This window comes from Acanthisitta chloris, unplaced genomic scaffold (assembly GCF_000695815.1).
Source record: "Acanthisitta chloris isolate BGI_N310 unplaced genomic scaffold, ASM69581v1 scaffold26625, whole genome shotgun sequence".
NCBI classification, from domain to species: Eukaryota; Metazoa; Chordata; class Aves; order Passeriformes; family Acanthisittidae; genus Acanthisitta; species Acanthisitta chloris.
In genome coordinates this window covers 3,721-29,803 of record NW_008675810.1, presented here as the reverse complement: position 1 = coordinate 29,803, position 26,083 = coordinate 3,721, and the positions used below count along the sequence as shown (strand labels likewise).

The 26,083-nt window shown below is 37.6% G+C and overlaps 1 protein-coding gene across 1 annotated transcript in view; it reads right to left on the bottom strand.

Annotated features, from left to right (window-relative positions):
• CMC1 (C-x(9)-C motif containing 1) overlaps window positions 1–24,431 on the bottom strand; it is a gene marked incomplete at its 5' end in the record, with an annotated part of 37,977 nt that extends 13,546 nt beyond the window's left edge. Inside the window, 3 exons of the mRNA XM_009075902.1 lie at window positions 18,684–18,776; window positions 22,923–22,993; window positions 24,308–24,431. Of these exons, the coding sequence (XP_009074150.1) occupies window positions 18,684–18,776; window positions 22,923–22,993; window positions 24,308–24,431 (288 nt within the window). The remainder of the gene's footprint in view (window positions 1–18,683; window positions 18,777–22,922; window positions 22,994–24,307) is intronic.
• Window positions 24,432–26,083: the final 1,652 nt, after the last annotated feature.

Here is a 26,083-nt window from a genome sequence, read left to right as displayed (position 1 = left end):
ACTCAGGGAGGGAAACTGAACATGGAAAGGAGGAAAAAAAAAATCCTAAAAAACCTCAACACACCCCCTCCTCTCTAACCTACCATGTCTTTTGGTCCAATGCACAGCTTCCAGGAATCATTTAGTGCCCAGGCAGATTGGGCATGGATCTCAGGCATCAGAGAACAGAAGGCAGAAGTGGTGCCATACAGCTGAAAAAGTCACGAGTTTTGACAAGGATGCACAAGGTTAAAGCCATGATGTCATGCCAAAGCATTGTGCAGATACAACCAAGCAGGTGCTTCTGTGATGCTACTGACTGTCGGAATCAAACAGTACCAGGCCAAAGCATTGGTAGAAAGCATTAATCTGTATAAGGGGTTGTAATAATAGATCTGATTCCACAAAGAAATGAAGAGATTAGGTCATTTCCTCAGAGCAAAGGCTATAATTTTGAAGACAGTAAAATGAGATACTTGCAGACAGGATTTACAAACAAGCTTTTGACAAACATACAAAGTAAAAACAAAATGCACCAGGACCTAGGTATGAAAATCCCTTAAAAAAAAAAAAAAGAGAAACTGTTCTTCAGTGTAAAGCTTAATGGGAAAATGGCATAAAAATCTGTTTAAGATATTGACTTTACTGGCACAAATCCAGGTGTAGCTTGGTATAATCAAGTCTGAGGGACAGTGCTCTAACTTCTGACAGTTGACTGCAGTGTGCTCCTGAAGCTGTATGCTCACATGTACTCAGTTTAGAGGAGGTTCTTGTTTAAGTGCACCTTTTCTGCCTGCTCCAAGTGCCTTGTTTCTGATGCAAAAACTTTTTTGGAGCAATATAGTCTCAAGACTGTTTTGAAAGAAACACGGGGGGGGAAAAAATCACATAAATGTCATTTTCATATTCAGAAAAAACCCTGCACTTTTAAGAATTTATTTAGCAATTCTTCAAGTAAATACTAGCAGTAAATCTTCTACAAAACCATTGGAAAAAGAGATATTAAAAGTCAAGATGAGAGGAAATGTATATATAGCTTTAGTTTAGAAGCCATTTTAGTCACAATTCTTCCCATGGCATGAGGATACTTCCTACGAAATATCACACACTACCCAAACAAATAAGAACTACTTCATTTTTGTCATATTCTTTCTGAAGAAGACAGTTTGTTTCTAACACGTTCAGTCACAGGATCCATAACCAGGGCTCAAGCTGCTGTAAGGCAAGATGTGGCAGAAGATCCCTGCACATTAGTCAGTGGCAGCTGAGGACACTAAGAATTTGAAACAGCATCCAGTGGCTGGGACACAAGCAGAAACTGACAGTGCTAATGCTGCCATTACCATGGCCTTCTCAGCAGCACCATTACAATCCCCCTGTAACCTTTTGTCTTCTGTCCTTACTGAGGGCTGAAAGCTCTTTGGGGTACATCCTGAGTTCTACATAAGGATCTTTTCTGGCTGGGACCTCTCAGTGCTATGAGTGGATGACTGAGTACATTCTCCACTGGTACACTGATATTAAAAGAAGATAATCTGGCTAAAAATCTTTCCTCCATTTTCTGGGTTTTGAACTAAATGAGCTTTACCCACTGAATGCAGATGTACACATGCCTCCACCACCACAGATTTGTCAGTATGTAAGTTTTTTCCAAAGACTTGTCTCACCTTTATTCTGAAAGAAAAAAAAAACCACCCAAAAGCTAGCATATGCTGTATTAATGTAAAACCCCTAGAGGGCAACTAAGCTTCAATTTCAACCTGCATAAATATTCAGCTCCTTAACTAGTTTACAGATTATGTAAACTATTTCCTTCAACCTTAGGTTTTTTCCCCTCATTTAAAAGAAATGAATCCTTTTCATTCTCAAATCACATTATTGCTGCCTATTTAGTGTAAGTTAATCACCACTGCCCAACCAGAGACTGAGTTCTCAACCCAACGAAGCTCAAATGGGTGCAAAAGAGAACAATAAAGAAAACACATGCAAGGGCCTCATTTAAACAAAGACAGAAAACAAGCATATGAAAGTCTGAAATCACTTTCTTTGCATTAAAACCCTTTAACAATACATCTTGTTTATTATTCAGCTTAGTATTAATTTATTGCATAGCATCTGTTTTCTTGTACAGCAGTCTGGTTTGCAAGTCTCAGATTTATGAATTTAAGTTTACACTGTCGGGATTATTTGCTTGTTTTCCCCTCCGTACTATGATTTCAGCCGTATCCATCGTAAGTATTTGGGGACAAAAACAGTGATGAAACAAGAAATAGGATGCAAACTTACTTCCAGAAAATTTATTCCTCAATATTCAGCTAGTCCAGGCCTGCTGCTAGTGGTGATAAAACAAAGGGAAGTGATAGGGATCATAAAACTTAAAAAAACCAAAACCCTTTCATTCAATTCCATGTGTTCTCCCCAAAGTTTAGAACTGGCAACTCTGGTGTCCAGTTGAGCTTCGTTTCTAATGAACCAGCAGGCATCAACTGCCTTTCCTCTAGTTCCACCAAATCTTCGTGAGAGCTGAAAGACACTTACTATCCTGCCAGTCCATACCTGCACAGAACCTGCAGACATATTGATGTTTAACTTTAAAGCAGATACTAACAAACCAATGGGACTCCCAAGATGTGGAAGGAACCAGAAATAGACAGGAAGAACGCAGCTCAAAGGAAACCTTAGCAAATGCCTGCAAAGTCTAAGGGTTTCTACATACCTTTTGCAGTAGATCAAATACCCTAACAAAAATTTATAGCCCAGCCACCCTTGCTTTATGCATATCAATGAAATGTCCCATACACATTGACCATGACAGTTCTCCTTCATATATGGTTTTATCCTCATTTACATGTGTGAACAGAGAGTAAAAATGACTACCAGTGGAATTCACTGTACCTACTTTTAGCCACCTAGAATTTCCATGTCTCGCCTAAAGCTGATTCTGGAAGTACCTTGCTGTCCTTCTTGTGGCCTTGAGAGGGAAGGAGATGGTGGGTTGGGGGGTGCAGGAGAGAGTGAGAGAGACAGATACAGTTCTAGAATGCAATTAGGTCCCACCTAAGAGATTTAAACAGAATTACTCATTTTAGACTAGACATAACTTCCAGTTGACCAGAGCTGAGATGAAATGTCTCCCATCCTACATGACTTAACAAAAAAAAAAAAAAAAAAAAAAATCAAAGGGGGAGTTCAACGAGCCAACAGAAGTCTCTAAGGTTAGTGGTCAATTCATAAGGGTCTCCCCTCTGAGAATTGCAGAACAGGCTAAGTTCTGCCCCAATGGAGCTCTGAAAGACTGCAGAAAGGAGAATGACTAGACCGTTTCTTATTCAGATTCATCCCCTTCGTGAGCTTGAAATACATCAAGTTTTAGGTGATCATTCTGAGTTTTTGCCACGAGTTCAGCCAAGGCTTAGAGACCTGAGCACTTGAAAACTGTTGGTACTTGCCCAAGTAAAAGGTTATTGTGCAATCAGTTAGGGTTTAGACACATAAAACACTCATCATATCTCTTTACATAGATGACCATGGCATGTGGTAGCACCCAAACATCAGTGTACCAACCCTGTAATCAAATTTAAGACATTGATTATATTACTTTAGAAACTAGGGAGTTCCACCTGTTCCCCTTAAATCAATTATAGTCACTGTTACAATTTACCAATTATGTGAAACATATCTAGGTGGACCTAAAATATTGTAACACAAACAATTACTTTTAAGTCCTTTTAACACACTGACAAAGGTGATTACTTCTCCTCTTTATTAAAGTGTCTGAATTAGCTTTCAAGCAAGTCAGGTCATTACAATTCAAATATTAGGACCACAGAGATAAGGAACATCAGGTCTGGAACAAACAGCTCTACAGTGAGAGCACTGCTTATGCTTCAGAATATTTTGCAAACAACAACCTTTGGGTAAGACCACGAGATCAGAAATAGGCTGCACTACAGAACTGTCTGTTAAATGTTGCATCTGTTTCCTAAGCTCAATCAGTTACCATTTAGAAGAGAACTTCATTCTGCAGTCATTCAAATCCAGCAGTTTTCCACAGAGACAATAATAATTTTTTTGCATCTGAAAGTCCAACATGGAATCTTACCTTTCATCAACAAAGTAGTAATCAGACACTAAATTCAGGTGCATAAATGCATATTTGAACATGTAGTTAGTTATCTAGAAGAGAATGGAACTAGCATATTTAACTTGAAAAAAAAAATTCATCACATGCCACATTTTCCTGAATTGGTATTTAAACTGCAAGAGCAAGAGAGAAAAAGATGAGACCAGAACTATTCATCTGAATTACTAGTCAGTTGGGAGAATGCAGACAGAGCAAAAGTTGCCAACTCTGTGAAGTGTCTTCCTTCTACAGAAGAGCATTATTTTTGGGGGTTGTAATTTACTAAGTATTCGCTGCCCAATAATGAATATTTCTCAAAGGTTTATGCACAGTCAGTAACTAGTATTTACATTAATCTGATGGCAGAGTAAAGAGGACAGATTCCCCAAACAATATTCTGTTTTAAAACTCCTGAAGTTTCATGGTTACTCAACAGATGAAGCATATCAAAATGAACTTACACAACAGCCCTGCTGAAGCAAGAGCATTCTTTTCCACACCATTCTCACTCTCCGCAAAGTACTCAAACTTTCTCTAGCTGTTTTGAATGTATAAAATAATTTTTTTTTAAAAATCCATCACATATATATGTATATGCTTTTTAATTTCCAACTAGTTAAATCAGGAATAGCTTTCAAAAATATGGGGACAGCTCTATTACAAAGAGAAAGCAGACAAAACAGTACTATTACTCAGCATGAAGCCATGAAGCATCATTACATGTAGATAATATAAAATATTTCAAACATAGGATATCAGAGAGAAGTCACTGAAGACACCACAGAAGCTCTGAGCTCTGTTACTACCCCATTATAGATTAGTTTGTTAATTACTAACCCCAAACAGTAGACATTCTTTTATAGTCTTATTTCCCATATTCTGTGGGAAAGAATGCAAAGAAACAAGAGGAGGAAATCAGGACAGATAAGGAATTATAAAGATTACATACACCAGAAAAAAAAAATTAAAGAGTACCTTTTACCATTGGCCTTGTGAATCATTTTGACTGGGCTGTCAGATTCACTGTAGAAAATTATCACCCCAAAGGCAGGAAAAAAAGTAATGGGCAACAAAGTTTGAAGTTGCAGACTGTGGTCACTCTTGTTTACTAGACATCATTTTCTTCAACCTGAAAGCACTAGATCTCCCCATGAATTTTAATGTCATTTTTCACATCGTGACATTACAGCTTTTTAGGGTTTGTGCATTAAATTCTCCATGCTCCTGAAAACAACTCTGGAATATCAGGATTCAACACCTACCCTAAGCCATTTCAGGGACTAAGTGGTAGAAACACATTTCCAGGACGGTTACTGAACTACCCTTTTTGTTTTCTTTTTCCCTTTAGCTGGCTTGAGGGAAATCAGATCATCCTACTTCTTCCATTTAAAGTGCTGCTTCCACGAATCTGTCCAGTGTTTTAGAATATTGCTTGGTACACAATTAAAAGTTAGTTTAGGCATTTAAAACCCAAGAACTTACAAAACAAAAGGCATTCTTTGAAAAGCAAAACAAAACTAAGCATTGAAACAGTCTGTCTATAGAAACTGAAACAAACAGATTACAGGACAAGCACAGGCATACTAGATATGGCTCCTAGAGAAGATAATGGCCTATAGTGTCTTCTTAAAGTCCTTTCTAGACTTGTGCTCTTTTTATGTTTGATAAATCATAGAATCATCATAGAAACATAGAATTTAGAGGTTGCAATGGTCTTTACAGATCATCTAGTCCCAACCCCTCCTGCCATGGGCAGGGACACCTCCCCACTGGACCAGGTTGCTCAAGGCCTCATCCAACCTGGCTTTGAACACTGCCAGAGTTGGGACAGCCACCACATCCCTGGGCAACCTGTGCCAGTGTCTCACCACCCTCACAATAAAAACCTTTTTCTAATATCTAACCTAAACTTCCCCTCCTTCAATTTGAACCCATTACCCCTTGTCCTATCATTGCAGTTCCTACCAAAGAGTCCCTGTCTGGCTCCCCTGTAGCCCCTTCAGATAGTGAAAAGTTGCAATGAGGTCTCCACGCAGTCTCTTCTCCTCCAGGTTGTACAGCCTCAACTTCCTCAGCCTGCCTGCATATGGGAGATGCCCCAACCCTCTTATCAACTTCTTGGCCTCCCCTGGACTTGCTCCAACAGTTCCATGTCCTTCTTATGTTGAGGACACCAGAACTGCACTCAGTATTCTAGGTGTAGTCTCACAAGAGTAGAGGGGAAGAATCACCTCTTTTGACCTGCTGGTCACACTTCTTTTGATGCAGCCCAGGATTCAACTGGCTTTCTGGGCTGCTAGCACACACTGCAGCTCACGGTGAACTTCTCATCCACTGTCACTCCCAAATCTTTCTCCTTGTTGCTGGTCTCAGTTACTTCCCCACCCAACCTGTAGGAGTGCATGCGATTGCTATGGCCCAGATGTAGGACCTTGCACCTGGTTTTGCTGAATTTCATGAGGTTTTCATTGGCCACCTCTCAAGTTTGTCAAGGTCCTCCAATGCAGCAGCAATTTTCTAGGGCACTCAGGTTTGATAATCATTTTATAGAGCTGACGCTAACACTTTTGAAGCACAGTTAAGACCAGTCTAGACTGCATCAAGAAGTCCTGTTTTCAACTCTCCCCTATGTGTTTCCACATCATAGCCTCTCTGTACATTTCCCACATATTAAACAATAGCATTCAGAAGTTTTTTTCCAACATGAGCCATGTCTCCCTAAAATGACTTTTAAAAGGTCTGACAGTCTACAGCCACAGGTGGGATTACATCTCAAGCAGTGCTTTTTTTTCCACCAACTTCATAGGCATCCCATGACATCAAAGTGTATGAGATATTTCTGTCATCAAGAAACAAAGCAAGACCTGTATCAAGCCTGGCATGCAAGTGTAACAATACATTTACACACAGGAGCAGACTGTATTTCAAAAAGGACTATTTAAATATCCTTGAAATACATTGCTGATCTGAAGGCTTGGAGGGCATATTTAGTTTATATTGAAGAGGAGAAAAAAAGAATGACTAGGTACTTCCTTGAGAGATTCTCAATCACAGACAGAAAGAAGGAAGACTATAAAGTGCAAGACATTATGGGTGATAAAAGTTATACAAGGAAAACCTGAACTAGACTATTAGAAGTCTGAAACAAGGCATTACATTCTTAAATAAACCTTTGTTTAAATTCACTTTAGGAAAAAAATAGGAAGGCAGATCCTTTCATACCATAATTTAAGTCCCAAATTCCCTACAATTACTTCAACTCATTCCCAATACAGTGGCCAGATATCAAGAGAAGAACCTGTTGACTCCATCCAAGGGAAATTTTCATACACTGGTCTTCTACATTATCTTCTTCAAAATTCCTAATGTAAGTTCCCTTCTAATATAAGTGGTCTTCTGCCACATGATTACACTCCCTGTAGAGGTATCTATCCTGATCTTGGGGCAGCACATGTTCCAGGTGCTCTTGTCTGCAGGACTGTTAAAAAATAGAATTCAGAGGGATGACAACACAGCACAAGTGTTTTATGACCTTCATTACTGTAGCCTTTACTCCTTTCTTAGGCATCAGACCTGTAAGTAGAACACTCTTCAGAGCACAAATCTCCCTCCTCTTTTCCTATGCAGCACCTTGAAGACAGCTACTCAAAAGCAATTACAATGGCAATGAAAGTAAATCTGGGAACAGAAAAGAGGGGAATTACTTTTTACTGTTATTAAAAGGACCTGAAAAATAATGTACAAGAATGTGGTTTTACTCAGCAATAGTCAACATTGTTTCTACTTTTTAAAAAAAACCACTTGTGCATTGTCAGTGTTGTCACCATAGGACCCATTAACTTCAACATCAAAGAGTAAGTGCTGGAGGGACAACTCACTCAATTTAAACTAAGCAATTGCTGAAAAAGAAGTTTCGAATGTTTCCATCCTAAAACAGGATGAAAATTTGAGATTTCATTAAACACACTCTGATGGTTTCCAGAACACCAAAAAGAATGAAGAACACTTAGAACACTACACCTTGTTGAAACTATGTATATCTGCCAGACTATTTCAACTTTGTGTTCCCCTATTGCCTAATAAGGCCTGTGATTCCTACCCTTTTTCTTGACTGGCTCTGCTAACTCATAGTATTCCACATAATCATATGTACAACAGGTATAGCTCTCCAATCTGCAGTAAAAATAGAGATCAAAACTACAACTCACATAATGCACTGCCTCAAAATCAAAGCACATTAGGTGATACTGTAAATCCTATTCTGATTCCCATTTAATTCAACTGGAATTAATATGTCATTTCAATTGTTTTGATTTGGATGAGCAATTTTCTTTGGCCAATATACTTGGCAACTTCAAGAATGGTGGACAGAAGCTGCTTCCCATTACCTTATCCTGAATACCAGGTCAATACACTGCTTGTAGGCTACCTGAAAGCTCACTATTTATTGTCATTCTGAATACACAGTAGCTACATTTTTGATCAAAATAAGTTCTGTTTTCCATTGCTGAACCAAAGGGTACCTACACAACACATTCTGACTTCAACAGTTGAAAAATAACCTATTTTCTGTGTGAACGTAACTCCAGGGTAATATTCATAATTCATATGTAATATAAATATTTATGTACATGAAATGGGAATAGAGCACGACCTCTTAAAAGTATTAAGCTTTATTTACACAAAGTGCTAACTATGTAACTGCTGAATGCAGAATCTAAGAGGGGTTTATAATCCAAAACTGCAAAGCAACTACTTAATATATCATGAAGAATATGCAGTTAGAGTAACAGCTACTGTAAATCACATGTACTGCCATTCATAATGCACTGCCATAAGCAGCTATGCCACAGCAACACCTTACTGTAACACTGAAATACAGTATCCCTAGGTTATCACCACCATCAATTGAATGGACACCAAAAAAAACCCTCACAGACTCCCAAGTATGTTCTCACTTGCTGGTAGTAAGAATGACTGACCCAGAAGAATTAACATGTATCAGCTGGGAAAGAAAACTGACCACTTCTCTCAGGCTACCAGTGACAGGACCCAAGGGAATGGTCTGAAGTTGCACCAGGGAGGTTTAGGCTGGATATTTGAAAATGGTTCTTCACCTAGAGGGTGGTCAGACACTGAACAGGTTCCCAGGGAAGCTGTCACAGCACTCAGCTTGACAGAGTTCAAGAGGCACTTGGACAATGCTCTCAGGCATAGGGTGTGATTCTTGGGGATGTCCAGTGCAGGGCCAAGATTTGAATGAGATGATCCTCAAGGGTCCCTTCCAACTCTGATTATACTGTAAGATCAGCAAATACTTTATATAAGATCTGGGAAAAGATATTAGTAAGTGGCTGCAAGGTTAACCACACTAACCTCCCACATCTGTTGGGAGACTAAACTTGACCATATCTCCCCTATCTGTTGGCTACTGCCCTGTGGACACTCACCTCAAAGTCAGCAAAAGGGGTTCTCTAAAGACTGGTCTAAATACCATGAAATATCTGCAGGATCAGTAGCTACAGCAAGGTTGAATTTCTCTATTTTTACAGTTTGGGCTAATCCAACTTCACCAAGACCCTAAGACACAGAACAGCTATTCAACCCAATGCGACAGTTTACCAGCAGAGAACTGGAAATAATTTGAGCACATAAAAGACACTGCTAGCATCCTTCCTGAAAGAAGGAAGTTTGAAAAAATGATGTCAAGAGACTTTTACACTTTTTTTCATCACTGGGCAAGGAATTTCCAGGTTCAGAAGTAACATGGAGAGAGCAACAATGACCCAGATTTGATGGGGAGTTTGTCAGAGAGTGGTATCATGCCTAAAGGGTAGAAACAACTGATGAACTTGACTCTTAATTTCAAGTCCAACACTTTCAGTAATCCAATAAATGGTACAAAAGGACAAAGGCAATTGCTTTTTTCCTTTCTGTATAAACAGTTAAAGTACTTCCATTCTGCAGATGTTAAAACACTATCAATCCACAGGCTGAAAGAAAAGTTTTCCTCCTAAAACTGCGTCACCAACTTATCACAATATAATAATTGTATCTCATCATAAGAGCTGCAAAAGAAGCAATGCTATTGTTCAACTTCCAGCAGTTAGCTTGGTGAGTGCTCTTGTCACAGATATTACTGCCATGTACTACGATAATCCAAAGCCACGCAAGCATCCTCTATTTAAAACAAGCACTTTTTAAGAACATGTGATTAATCTGGTCTATGTTAATATATTTATGCTGGACAGCTAAATGAATTTGAAGTTTGGGATCTTAGCTGGAAACCAATAAAATCTCTAACTTGAGAAAACCAAATTGAAAGATGACAAAGCACAGGTAACCTCTTGAGGTTCTCATCCATGAGCTCTGAACTACCAATATCACTTTAATATCTACACATAAAAATCTCTAACAGGTAGGAGAATCAAAATTAAGACAGGGCTTGTAGGATATGGCAACCTGGCTGAAATTGATATTCATTAGAGTACTCTTTGCATGAATAGGAGCATTTGGACTCTGTGGTCTTTATCAGAGCCCCAGCTGGTAATGGTTGAAGGTTAATGCCTTACCCCATTCTGTTCAATTTTCTGTCCTAATTAGTCCTCCAAATCTATAGCTGTGAGCACCAAGTGTCTGTGCTCAAAAGAAACTAATTAATGCTAGCAAATTAGATCAAGTCCAAAGATCCAACAGCCAAACTCTTAAATGCTCCTTGTTAATAGGAAGTGTAGCTGTCAATAACTGCTGTTGGTGGCTATAATGAGGCCTCTTTCTTTCATTGAAAGTGATTTCATTTCTCTTTGTCCCTGTAAAAGCTGTTCCATTCCCTAATAAATAAAAAAAATAAAAAGCCCCACACAACTAAGTTGCAGTGGTAAAGCTAGCAGTCTGACCCATTTCTTGTCATCAGCTGGGTTGAAATGACATGGAGGAGGAAAGAAGAAAAAATAATCAAACAGGGCAAGTTCCCTGAACATTTTCTTCAAAGTACTAAAAGCAAGTTAGAACACTCATCACCAAGCAACACATTATGCCCTCATATGTCTTTTCTATAAAATCCCTTACATTAGCTTAGGGTAGTTAATGCTTTTATCATTTAAAAAAAAAAGAAACCCACAAGATCTAGAATCTCATTTCTTCAAACTGTAATTTACACATAGCTGTTCTCTCTGCCCAGTTTGTTGGAGCAAAGCTCAATATACCATAATCCCTCTAGAGATTGTATTAATTCACATAGTTAAATGTGATGAGAGTAGATGTTCATTGGAAGTATATAGTCCTGAATAATTTTTTTCAAAATAGAAGCTTTTGTGCACTAACAAGAACATCATATAAAAATTCAACATCTTACTCTTGAGAAACACTAGACAGAATAAAATGTACATTGCAATTTACTATCAGTACTAAATATAGCTGTGTGGACTATCAAAACATACAAAATTATTTAAATAACTAACAACAGAAATATCAGTAGCTTCATACAGGGTCATGAGGCCACACACAATATGACTATAACATATTCAACATTCAGATAATAAATCCAGCAACAGAGGACAAAATTCTTCTCCCCTTCTCCACCTGCACTTATATGTATGAATTGAAACTATGTTCTCAAACTATACTAACCTTCCTCTCAGGAAAATGAAGTTGCAGGTGATAATGCAGCATTCTTTTTTCATCCTCTTAAAAGGCAACTATTTTGGTCATAAAATCTATGATTATTCCCATGTATTCTCTCAGGTTTTCCTCCAAACTCTGAATAATAAGTACATTAAGCACATGTAAGCAGTTTCTGGTCACAGCAGGTCAATTTAAAAAAAAGTACCAGGAGTTGTCATGTTAACTCACTGGCTTTTATCAGTCACTTGATCTTTTTGCTTTGGTCAATTAGAAGATCACTGTGTTCCCAGATACTCCTAAATGTGTGAATTTTTAAAATGCAAGGACTATATTTTCACAACAAAGCAAAGCAGATGAGCAAAGTTCAGTCATAAATGCTGATTTGAATCTTAATTTTCTTCAAGAAAACAATCAAAATTTTTAAATGTGAACTGTCATGCAATTTCCCACTACTATCCATCTCAGCATCTTCTGATGGCAACCTCAGAGCCATGACTGTAAGTACCAACAGGTTAATCCTCCCTAAACATTCAGCAAGGGTTTGCATCAATTAACAGAACTTGGCCTGCAATACAAAGGAAAGTGAGCAACACCACCAGGTAACAGCAAGGAAAATTTGCTAAGTTTTTCACACATTTCATTATCTGCATCTCTGATAGGAAAGTATATATAAAAATAGGATTTTTTTGTGAAAAAGGAATATCTAAAGGTGTGCTTGGCCATTTAAATGTGCAGCATCACATGCAGTTCAATTATAAATTTCTTTGGTTTTATGGACCTTGATATGTCAGGTGTAAGGGTCATGGTCTAGAGCAGGTGGCCCCTACGGGGACAGAGATAATGTCAGTGACAGGACTGTTCAGTAACTGCACATTATCAAAACTCTGGTTGACACTGGTCATGCTCAACTGTAGAGAAGCCTGCAGTAGTGTTGCATCCCATCATCTTCACTAAGTATCAACATGAGCCCTGAGGAGCAGAGAGCTAATGGGAAATCTGGAGAATGGGAGGAGGGTGGTTGCTTGAAAATGTCCTTTTCCAGCCACACTTCCCAAACCATTTTTTAAAGCCTTGCCAAGTATTATGAGTTTTTATCAGCAATTTTACTCCAGTTGCTTTAATTACACAGCTCCTACAGACAACAGAACCAACACAATCGTTTTCTCCACTGAAGGTCCTTAACTCAGCACAGGTGGAAATATCTTCCCTTTTCCTCCCTCACTAAAAAAAAAAATAAATTAATACATTAAAAAAACCAACAGACAGAACAACTTGTCATCTTTGCCAAATGAATGTCTCCCACAATACGCTTCAAGTAAGAAATGGCCACATTTACTTCACCATGTTTCTAACGGCAGAACTAGGCTGATTTCAACTATCTGTCCCTGTATTCACCCTGACTTGAATCCTTGAGCCTTACAAATGAGCTACAGTTACAGAAGACATTTGCAAGTCACTCTTGGTGACCTTGAAAGGCCCAAACTCAGACCATGTATCGGTTGCAGACAACAAAATTCAGATGAAAACAGATCAGAACTAAACTTGTTCAGAACCAACTTGTCTGGGAGCAAGATTGTTCTTCTCCCAGCAAAAAAAAACGTTGTGAGGTTTTGGAAGGTGGGCAGAAATGCTTTACAATACAAGAAATATACAAAACATATACAAGAAACTTAATACAGAATTATGATTTCATGACTGACTCACTGATCCATTAATTTATTTTTGGGATCTCGATTAAGGACAACTTCATCAGAGTGTGAATGCACAGCATGTCAAAATCAGTCAGCTGTTTCTAGTTCTATTTTCCAAGCCAAGTAACCCAAAATAAAACTGAACTAAGTTGACAATCCTTAAAGTTTGCGTATTTCTGTCCTCAACAGTTCTTCTCTAGCTAAACCCATTAAGTTCAGTTTCAGAATCCCATCACTCTGAACAGCAGAGTAAGTGCCCTCAAGAAATGGAACAAACATCCTGTAGGTATAAGCAAGACCAAGCAAAGCTCTTGCAGGTTTTCTTCCATCAGTGTCCCAAGTTTGAGAGCAGAGAAGATTCATGGAAAGCGAAGATCAAACTACAGAAGTTCTGATAAGCTAAAGATAACCATTTTGATGAAAAAAACTAACTCCAGGTTCCTGAAATTTGCTATGATTTTCCTTTAAAGAAGTTCACTCAAATTTCAGTTTTATAACTAGAAATTAAAGCCAAAAACTTTATAATTTTACAGGAAAACAGCTTGCTTAAGAAAACATTTCATTAAAGTAATGGATGAAGCAATGGCTAATAAATGCTCTTTGGAGTTACTTAGGCTGGAAATGCAAACAACATGCTAATACAGAAATACATGGTTTTACTATTATTTCAGGCAAACTCATGCTATAGTTAGTAAAAACAGAGTGAAAAGTTCCTGAGTGCCAATGGCATTGGGATTTTTTGCTTGCATGCTTTTTACACTTTTGTAACTCCTGTATATGATTTCACACACATACAGTGCATGGGTATGGACACAATAAAGTATATTTACACAATGGTCATGGAAAATTGCCTAGTGTTTCCCAGAAAGCATGCTTACCCAATTTAATAAAATTACTAATTTATCCATTTTCACTGAAAAAGTGCTTGAAAAATCTTAAAACACATCAAAATTATTCTGCAACTGAGAGGTACAAAATTCTTAAGAAACATAGAGCACACATAAGGACTAGACTGGAACAAGCTGATAAAAATTCAAAGTAAATTTAAACAACCTAAGGAAAATGAAATATGACCAGACACAATACTTAACTTATTAAAAATTATCAGATGGATGTATTTTCATGGTTATTTCATCCGTAAGCTACTCTGGTAAGCTAACAACCAAGCACAGAAATGGTCACCCATTTAACTGTGCTAGGGCAGCAGGATCACCTCTTGAGTTAACAAAACCTTTACTTTTTTATTTATTTTTTGTAACCCTTGGGGTTTCTTTTCCCTGGACAGCTCTTGAACACGTGCTGGACAGGCTGTCATTACTTGCATTATTAGCTCCGATGAGCGCAGAGCTCTAGGTGGTATAGCTGCAGGCTAAGGTAAGGGGCTGTATACAGATGGACCAGTGCTCACACAGAGCACTATTGAATGTCTGGGGGCTCCCCATGGGGACACATGTGAACCCAGCCTGACCAGCACAATTGAGAAGGCCCATACTGGTGGAATAGCTTTATTTCCTGTATTACCAATGCATTTACCAAAATTTCCTAAAGACGAAATCAAACAAAATTGTATTAATAGGAGTTGCTCAAACATAATTAACAGGAAGCAGAGAAATCCTGCACTGAGAGCAAGTTAAACGAGTGGCTCTGCCACTTGGTGTAAACAGCTCCATTTCACGCACGTGTGTACACTGTGCAGCACACAAACCGAATCGCAGGAGCTTTGATTACTTAATTACACAGCTTATAATTGTTTACAGCATAATAAGCATAGCCTATTTACTCTGGTTAACACCTATCCCTGTGTACTTACAAGACAAATTTATTCCAGGAATAATTTCACAATGGATTTAGAAGATTATAAATCTCCCGTTCACAAAACTGCTAAAGCTTCATTTCCTGTGGTTTGGTCTCCTCCCTCCATCCAGATAAAAAGGTGTAAAACAAAATAGCTGAACCTATGCTCCCACCTTTTTTTTTTTTTAAATAGGGGTGTCAATGTAGGGTTTTGGTTGTCTATTTGTTACCAAAAAAAATTATCAGAAATACACAGTTTCCACTTCAACTTCTGCACAATTTGATCAAAGCTGACTTGCAGGTGACAGAGGAATAAGGGTGAGACAGATGTATCCAGAAACCTCATTTTCCTAAGAAAAACAACTGAACTCTACACAGAAAAGGAAACAAATTGTAGTTTTGTCTAACGTCACAGGAAAAAAAACCCAGCATAGTATTAGGCTTTAAAACTTTATGGAGGCAAAAAGATGGAGAAGCTGCAAGGTAATGGTCCACAATTCACAGCTCAAGAATCTCCAATATTGGTTGCTGCCACAGAAAATGAAGATGCTGAAACCAGTCTTCATCTTACACAGAGAAAGCTCAGAGGAGAAAAGCACATACACAGTCTCCCTTTGGTTTACCCTCAAATGATATTATACAAATAACAATCTCACAAAATATTTTTAACTGCCATCTTCTTTCAATGACCCACACCACTGCAATAGCTTTTCATCTTGGTTTTTTTAACCCCAACAGGTATAGAATTCAAAGTAAAAATGATTCAACTATCATTTAAATGGAAAAAAAAAAAAAGGTATATTATGCCCTTCTGGCAGTACTGGAAGTTACCTCTCATGCAATGCCACTTTCCTTTGGCAGATATTCCCAATTCTTTTCCCTCTTACTCAATGCCAAAATCACTGTAACACTACTCTTATATCTTTTGGAGAAACCCTAAAAGCAGCTGCTTAAAAATACATTGGTCCACTTTAACTAGACTTGACTCTAAACCAAGTGATAAATGTCTAGAAGCCACCTTTGAAGTTTAAGGAATAGTGAAACACATAAAACCACATTCCATTGGGGAATCAATTGTTCTTCCTGCCATGGTAATTCCCTGGAAGAATACACACAAAACAATATAGCAACAAACTAAAATGCAGTCCATTGTCAGTAAATAGTGCTGGAAGATGCATAGAAGATACTGCTGGAGATTAGAACAACTGTTAGAACAAGTTACACAGTGTGGGAGGTTTGTTATACAGTTGGGTGAAAGTACAGATGTTTCTACCTTCTCTCGGCTTGTGGCATTTGCATTTCAGTAATGAAATGCATAACGAACTTTTTTTTTGTGAGCTACTAAAGGAGAGATGTACTGGATCTGTTCTCAACAGAAATGCCTTCTTTAGTAAAACCAATGCTTTATGGAAAAACTGTGACAGTCTAACTAACCACTGGTAGAGCGACTACTTTGGATTAAAAAAGGGATTCCAGGCTAAGGTTCTGGAGAGAGCACCTCAAGTAAAACTCCTTCACTGCATCACTCATAGTTGAGCTATTGCAGCAAGGTAGTTGGAGCCCGAAGTGCACAAAGCACTACAGGATGACATCAATGTGATAACTTAACAAAAACAAGCCCTTCAAACAGTAGCACCTGTACTAGATTCTGCAATAACATGGAGAGAAGCCATGAAAATATCTTCTACCATGCTGAGGTTTGCTGGCTATTTTGTGGCAAGTGCTTAAAAGAGTGGTCAAATTAGACACATTTTACAAAAAAACCAATGTTGCAAATTTGCTGACCTTTTTGGTGTTACCTGGTGACCACAAGTGGCTGTGAGCAGTTTCCTACCTATCAGAAATTTCCAAAAACTAAACATACTGAATGTGCCCTTTCAAGGTGAAGGGGACATTTTAACAATGAGTGAGAAAGTAACTCCTTTTCAAAAGAAACTTGAGCATTTTGAAAACAGTGTTTGGATATGTTCCTCTCATGGGTTTGGTTTCGTTGCTGAACGCAATGTGAGTGTGCCACCTACAAAACCCTCTTCTACCTGTGCACTTTCAAAGGATAGAAACAGAACTTTCTAAACTGTTAAAAATCTTCCAAGTGACTTTCAGCAGGTTAAAAATATAAACATCCAACACCTTCCAATTCGTTTTGAAGAACTGATTGAGATCAGAGAAGATGGTCACTTTCTAGCCCAATTTCCAGCAAAACCTTTGCAAAACTTGCAGACGGGATGGAAAAAATGTGTGTAATTTAGTAAAAGTTAGTAAGCACAAGCAACAGTCTACTCGTCCCTTGGAACCTATGCATCTTTTAAGGTATCTTTTTCAGCTGTAACACCCATTAAAACCAAGTATTGAAATCAATTGAACTTTGAACCAGACATTCAAACTGCTGTATCATGAAGTGTTAAACAAATATTTTAAAAATTAGTAAGCGTATTCAATCATATAGATCTCAATAAAAATACTGTTATTAATAGCAAGACTTTTAGAGCAATTTTACCATTGATAAGTAGCATGAAAATTATTTTAAAGTACTATTTATTTCATTTTTATTTCATCCTTTTTTAACTTCTCTTTATGTTTTAGAATATACATAATATATGAGTACACTGGTACATTTATATAATTTATAAATAAATACATATATTTGGATTGAGCACTCAGAAATTTTTTTACTACTGGGCTGCACACTCAAAGAAGTTTAGAGCACAGATCTAGATGACCAGATGCAAGTACCCTCTACTGAAAGCCTGCCACTTGATTGTACAGAATAATTCTGTGGCCTAATTCTTTTTTTTCCATTCTTACATCCCTCTTACAGCAGCATTCTTGGCTAACCCATGTGTAAATAGCTCTGTGTTTATAGCACTTCAAAAGGTTCCAGATTTCTTCCACAAATGTAAGCACACTTTTGTGTCAGAAGAGGTGGTGATACCATGTGAAAGAGTTATTGTCCAGTACTCTTCACCAGAAAATGAAAACAGATATGGACTGCATCATCCTATATCAATGTCTGTCTAGTAACACATCTGCTTATGTGCACATATCATTTAAATACTGGGGCAGGGATAGGATGCAGCTAGTTAGGAATATTTAAACAAATTTATCATAGTGAAGGAGGTCCTAACTGAAGGCTCACAAGGCAATTCCATTTATGTGTCAAGTAATACATACAGGAATACAGTAATTCTTGTGTTGCTCTGTCACTACATAGTCTAGACTAAGATGTGGAAATTATCATATTAATCATACTAAATTCCACAGCCCTCAAGAACAAGTCATTTTGGAAGTCCACACCACCAAGCAGCCAAAGCCAACACAGCAGATTTATATGCTTCACTACTGGTTTCACAGTGAACAGATAAGATGCAGATCATACATATTAATTCTCTGACTACACGACTTCAAAACCAAGGATTACATTCAGGGCACAAAAGTGAATACATCTGATCTCTTAATGAATATTTGACTCTTACCTTGCACCTTATCTGAACACAGCTCCTTGGCTCGATCCCTCATTATTTGTGGAATCAAAACATCTTTTTCTACATGTCTCAGCTTCGAATTGTCTGCAAGAGTGGAAAAAAAAATGTTTATTTTGAAAAAAAGAACTTTATTATTTATATATGAGATAGAAGTCAATCTAAAGAAACAAGACAGCATTGTTTATACAACATACACTAGTAAACTAATCCTGTCACAAACAGCAGCAGAAAGTACCATGGAAAGATCACACAGATCAAAAGGCTGGAAAGTCCAAAATTTAAAATTGCTCAGATACAAATTAGAGAATTATCCTGAATATTTCTGTTCTGCTCAATGTGCACAATGAACCAAAAATAAAGGACAACATTCTGGCAGCACATTTTAATTTCTGCCTAACTAAATAGAAGATCTGCATACAGAGTGCACAAAGGTTGAGAATTATTTTTATTTCAGGATACAAGTATTTTTCTACATTACCTGTAAAAACTTGCTTTTTTACTTACTCTCATAATGCTGAGAAACATAGCATGTATTAGACCACAACCTAAAATTTGTATTTCTATGTGGAAGACTTCAATTGTTCAGAAAAAAACCCAAAGTCTCTTCAATGGAGGATCTAGGAGTTTTTTCACTGAGAAATCCTACTTAACAAGAACAAATGCTGCTGCCTGAATTTCACACTTAAAAGTACAGTTGAGGTTCATTTTCAGTTGTCTCCAGAATTCAGTACTCTGAGTATAGCTAGTGATTTTGAATAAACACAGACCTTTGAAAAAAAAAATGCATTTCCAAATCCACTTTCTTCAAAACAAAGGGATGAGAATTTATCAAACACAGTTTTTTACTTCTCAGCTTCTGAGTTAAAAACTCTTTAAAGGACATTTGTTCAGAACACTGTATAGTTCAACAAAGTTATATACCTGGTTTTCATCCTCAAATACACTATTTATTCACCCTTTGATGTAGACAATACATTTCGGAATAGCATCAGATGGGATGCTAACATTATGAAAACTCTACGGTCAGATACAGATATTTTGAATGACAATCATTTCATTTTAAAATTGCTTATAGAAACACCAGATTAAATGAAAAAATTAAAAGTGCAATGTATTGAAACTAAGAGATGAAGCAGATTTTAAGTTACCTACGGCTTAAAAACACTTTTTCAGAGCATTTTCTGTTACTTCTACATTAAGAAAAAAACAAGAGACTAACATTAGTCATTCTTAAGTCATCTTTTAAAGTTTATTAATGCTAAGAGATTACATTATAAGGTTACACAGTACTGAACATATGATATTTACTAGTGAAATCTGGCAACAAAACAGATCACAACAATGAGTAATATACAGAATCTGAACTAGACCTAGATTTCTCCTCAAAAATATCTTACTTGGAATTTTTACACCAGAATAAAACCAAAGTCTATTCTATAAATATGACAAAACCACTCATGACTTAATTTGCTTCTCTGCTCTGACTTTCATGAGGTAAAGTAAGTACAAAGTGCAATTGCTGTGCCTATCATTTAGCATGTTAGAGACAACATGAAGCTGTCATAAAACTTTCAAACATATTTTTTAAAAAGGACAAATCAGTTCAGTTGAATGACATGGCTGGAACTGGCAACACCAAGCTACATGCCCCAGCTCTACTCACTCCAGTGACAGCAAGCTAGCACTGCAGTCCTCCTGCCCTCTCCCTATCCCTATGCTCTTTTCCCTCTGCCCACACAGACCAGCTCAACAACCCTGTGGTGAATGAAAGGGGAAGTTCATTTGGTTTAAAGGTAAATAAATTTCTTGTCAGGCCACTTTTCAGCTGGATAAATTCCCTAACCCAGGTCAGTACAGAACTCCAAAATGGGCCTATAAGAGACCTCATAGCAACTTTTCACTATCTGAAGGGGCTACAAGGGAGCCAGAGAGGGACTCTTTGGTAGGAACTGCAATGATAGGACAGGGGATAACAGGTTCAAATTGAAGGAGGGGAAGTTTAGGTTAGATATTAGGATAAAGTTTTTCCCTGTGAGGGTGGTGAGACACTGGCACAGGTTGCCCAGGGACATGGTGGCTGCCCCAACCCTGGCAGTGTTCTAAGCCAGGCTGGATGAAGCCTTGAGCATCGTGGTCTAGTGGGGAGGTGTCCCTGCCCATGGCAGGGGGGGCTGGGACTATATGATCTGTAAGGTCCATTCCAAGCCCTAAAATTCTATGAAAATTCTATGAATTGTGTAAGACTAGGACAAGAAGAAAGACTGAACTGTCATGAGCACCACTGGCTCAAATTAGAGCCTAAACTTCCCCCACCTCTATCTTTTTTAAAACTTAAATTGATTATACTGGTGCTTAAAGTAGGCAGACTGACCTATAAAAGTGGATACAGTTAAGCAGTAGGTTCCTATCTGTCACCAATAGGGAAGTCTTACCAGTGTCCCATTACCTTCTCTCACCCTCATCACATCAGCACTTCTATGCACCTAACCACACAGTGAGTGACTACGTCAGAACAGAAAACTAACTCAAATACAAGCAAAAAGTGCTTCTCAGCTGATTTACACTTTGAAGTAGTTAGATATACTTCCAAAAATTAGAATCATAGAATATCCTGAGTTGGAAGAGACCCACAAGGATCACTGAATCCAACTCAGCTCTGCATAGACTGAACTTTTATGCCACAGCATACATGGAAATGTAGCAGATAGCGAAGAAGACTTTAGGGCCTGGGATGAGCAGTTGAGCCTTCCCCCACTGGCAGAGCTAGCTGGAAGCATTCAGGGTTCTCACAACCACAAAAGCACAGGGCTCAATGCAAGGATCAGCTACCCACTGACAAGAGAAGAGGATGGGGATGACAAAGATAAGTGGATGGGGATGCAACTGAAGACTAGAAAACAAACAGGGCAGGGCCGCCTGGAAGAAACAAACAAGCAAAGAAAAAGAAAACCAAAACCTAAAAAGAAAAGGCCTCCCTGTTAGCCTAGAACAGTCAAAAAACTTCTGGGGTCTTATCTTAGCTCAAGGACACAATTTTCTCTTTGATTATTCAAAAGGAAAGGGGCCTAAGACTGACAGCAAGGAGTAGCTATACTGGTGTTAACACCAGCTCAACCAGAACCATGACAGAGCTGTGCTCCAGGCAAACTCCCTCTTTTTAGTTCCATGTTGTCAAACCTGCAGAGGCTGAAAATGCAGGAAGAAGAGGGCACATCAGGACACGGGATGGCATCGAGTAGAAAGAATGAGAAGAGATCTATAACAGTAACTCAGTATAAAGGAAACAAGAATAAAGACCATTTACAAAATCATGTACAGTTTTTAGAAGAATGTTTGTTGGTAAGTATCAGTTTTAAATTTATTGATTTTATTTCACAAATTTTTGTCTTTACAGAATTTTGCTGTGTTAAGTTAGAAAATGTTCAGTGCTGAATAATGGTTGAACTCGATCGTAAAGGTCTTTTCCATATAAATGATTCTATGAAAAGCCGAAGTCATACAAATTATCTTATACTGTCTAGGAGGTAGTTTCAAGCATCTGGGTGCAAACACCTCTCCAAATAGCTCCAATGCAGATGTTCAGTTTGGGAGTACTATACCTACTCATGAGTTTCAATTGTAACATCTTAAGAATTTGAATATTCTTCCTTTATTCTAAACTATCCATTGCACTACAATTACAGTGATTTTCCTTTAAGGATGTTAAAACACTTTACTGAAGTTAATATCCCTATCATTTATACAGAGTATTAAAGAAAATAAGGCAAAAATATTAACAGTAGCAGATACAAGATGGAAAAATATGTTTATGTGCAGAGTAACTGCATTTCTGATAGTGATGTACAAGCATTTGCAAAACCATCATCAATCCAACCTCATCAGCTCTGCAGTAACATATATGGCAAGAACTTACAAAGAAACACCACCTCTTAAACAAGACTCCATCAAAAAACATGAGACAACTGTGATGTAAAACTATCAATTCCTTTTGCCTTTTTTCGACTATATTACCGTTTCTAAAATAAGTACCTTTTTCCCCTTTGGAAAGTTGACTATTCTGCACTAAGAGAAATAAAACATATTCCACTACCAGATTTGCTGCAGACTAGTCCCTACAGAAGAACCTCCATTTCAACCCTCTTATTCCTGTTTTATCTTCAAAACATTATTCCCAGTCAAGTAAGATACATGTTTTCTTACAGTTTACCTTCTGCATTTGAAAGCTCATACCTTTGGCTCCATCCACATCATCCACACACTCTTCCTGGTCATCTGGGTAGGCTGTTTGAGACCATCGTGGCCTTTGGCCGCAAAGTGAACCAATGAGAACATGTTACCTCTCAGCTAGCAGAGGGCCAGAAAAATGTTAGCAGCAGCTTATATAAAAAGTTTATAGCTAAGTTATTTAATTGCACTACTTCGAGGGATTCACTCATTTTTCGTATCACTTGGTTTCTGTGCTGCTAACACTGTTTCATCCCAAAGTTTTGTTTTAAAACATTTGCCTATGAGCTAATTATAAAAATACACTAGAAAAGCACACTTAGGAAGGAGCAGCACAGTGTTCCCTGCATACTTATTGGCAAACATTCCTTTCATCAATCACTATTGGCTCTAGAGCTTAAATTCCTTCCAAAAAATCAGATTTATTTTAGTGTACTTGTAAGGGGTTTGAATTAAAATAATTTAATTATAGCTTACTACTCCTCCAGGAAAAGAATGCATTTAACTCAAAGTTATCTCTGTTACTCTGCCTAGCTTATCCCCCTTGTATTAAAAAAAAAAAATTACCAATCTTATGTGAAGTCATGTGAAACCATTTACCACTACGTGCATCATAAAAAACTTAACCAAAAAGTCTGTATCATTGAATATGTTATCAACTACTTGAAACCTCTATTTGAAAACACTAAGTCACACATCAGAACAAATTCATTTAGAGACAGACTCATTAAATCATGGGGAAAAAAACCCTTACATTTCTAAAATCTTAGGGTATTTTCCTACAAATGCAATTTGATGTATCAATGTAATTAATACTTCAGTCTTTGAGGGTTTCTGTGCCTTTACTGACAAGGGATTCATGGGGCCAAAGTGAATAAAGTTTCAGCATACTGCTTTGTAACCTTGGTCCCACAAAAACCATTAAGAATCCTCCTAAAGGTAAAGGATTTTATCAGTCAAAAACATCTAGTGTGAACTGACAGCTGATGGACCAGGACCAAACACCTTTGTGCATATGTGAAATGCTACTGAGTTTAGTCATTTCATTTGCACATAGGTGTCTGCATACAAACTAGAGCCTTAAGTACTTTGCTCTCTTCGAAGGTTTGAAAGTACAGAAGGCCAATATGAAATTACAGAAGTGTTATAATCCAAGTGAAACTACATACATGATATCCTAAGACCCTGATTTAAAAGCAGAAGAAGCTGAGCAGTGCAGCTTCTCTATGCACCAACCATTTCTTCTTCTTTGAATGTACATGAATAAATTTATTTGTATTAAAAAACAGCTCCAGATTTTGAGATCTTTCTAATACTGACATCATTTTAAATGAAGATGGAGTAGAGCGATGACAACACCAGGGAAAATTTCCAAAGCTTTAACTTCTCACCATTCTATCATCACCTCAAACTCAATTTTCACCTTTTTCACTGACTGAATTTGCTTTCTTACATTTTGCTTTGGGGCTCCTGTTCCTGCAATACGGCAGTACTGGATTACGAGAACACTGCTTGCTAAAAGTGAACAACAGCTGTATTACAGCAAGTCTGTAATGGCTAGAAAGAAAAGTAAAAGCAGACCTGACACAGCACACTTTTTTGTTACATGCAGATTGCAAATGCTCATGAACCTAGTGAGTAATAAGTAAAGCCAAGCCTGAGGTTGCTTGTGAAGATTTTGACATGAGGATATATTTTTACACTGCTGATCACACAGCAAAGCCAGTTACTGGGCCTGAAAATTAATTACAGATTAAGGCTTAATATTTACTACTGGAAATAATGCAGATTCATTAACACCCAGCCTGAACCATTGTTCAAGTATGGCAGATCTGCCAGTTAAGAAAACATAGGGTGTGAGCTACCTACAAAGGGAACACCTCATCCCACCTCAAATCTCTTCTGACAACTGTAGATGACAATTCCTGCAAAATGCACAAACCAGAGGCAGTAACAACTAGGGCTGGGGACTGAGGACTAAACTAGCAAAGACAGCCCTAATTCCACCATTGTAAAGCTTCTGAATGCTTCACTTAGTAACTGATGTAAACCCTCAACACAACTTTCTCTCACTTAAAGACACCATGCAGAAGTATTTCAGCAACCAAATACACATTTGGGGTTTTTTCCTGGGATGCCAAAAATATACTAACACCACAGATATGAGTGGATTCCTACATATAGGCTAGGGTTCCATACTTTGAGCCAAGCCCAAACTTTTGAACGCCTCTTGTCTGAAACCAGTCCCAAGTGTACAATCCCTATTTCTTCTACACCCTTTCTAACTCACTGTGGATGTTGTCCAAGAATTTCCTGCTTACTGCCACCTGGAGTAAGAAATAATTAGTGGGTTTATGCAGGACTTTTCTCTATCTGAATTGTATAAACCAAACAAACCACATAAAATAGAGCATGACAAGAGAGTGATATCAAAAACTGTGCAGTAATTTGCATCAGAAACTAGAGATGAGTAACAGGTAAATTTGACACAGAAAGAGCAAAGTACCCAACATCTGGACAAAGAAGGGATTCAGAGAAATCTAGCAACCAACAAAAAACCCCAATTATTACAACAGATGTTAACCACCAAAGATTTCCCACTATATCCAATAATGTTAATGGGTTGCTCCGGCACCATGTAATCCTCTTTACCATTTTTCAGAAGTGTGTGACAAGGTGTAATGAAAAAACAATGTAAATCACAAATAAAAATTTCATTTAAAATAAAACAATTGGCCAAACTCCTTGAGAGCTTGAATATCTGTCTTTTTAACCACTTCTTTCAAGATTAATTTTACCCCTTTCATTCCAAATAATGAGCATCATACACAAATAAAAAACAAGGCTTTTGAAAAAACAGGACCAAACACCATTTTTTCCTGCCTTTTAAATTTTTTTTAACTGAAAGGACTAAGAGACAAGAAAAAACAAAAACCCTTTGATTTCTGTACCTATATATTTAATGAACAATCAGTACATATAATACAAATAAAATACAAGTCTGGGAAACTAACATTGCATATATGAGCAAAACACTCCAGTGTTTTCATAAGTTCCAGAGCATGAGGTGTTCTGACATGAATACAGGGCTGAAAGCATTTTGGTTACATTTATACAAGGATTGTAGGTCTTATTCCAGCACTTAGGTTATTAATCACAAAACTTAT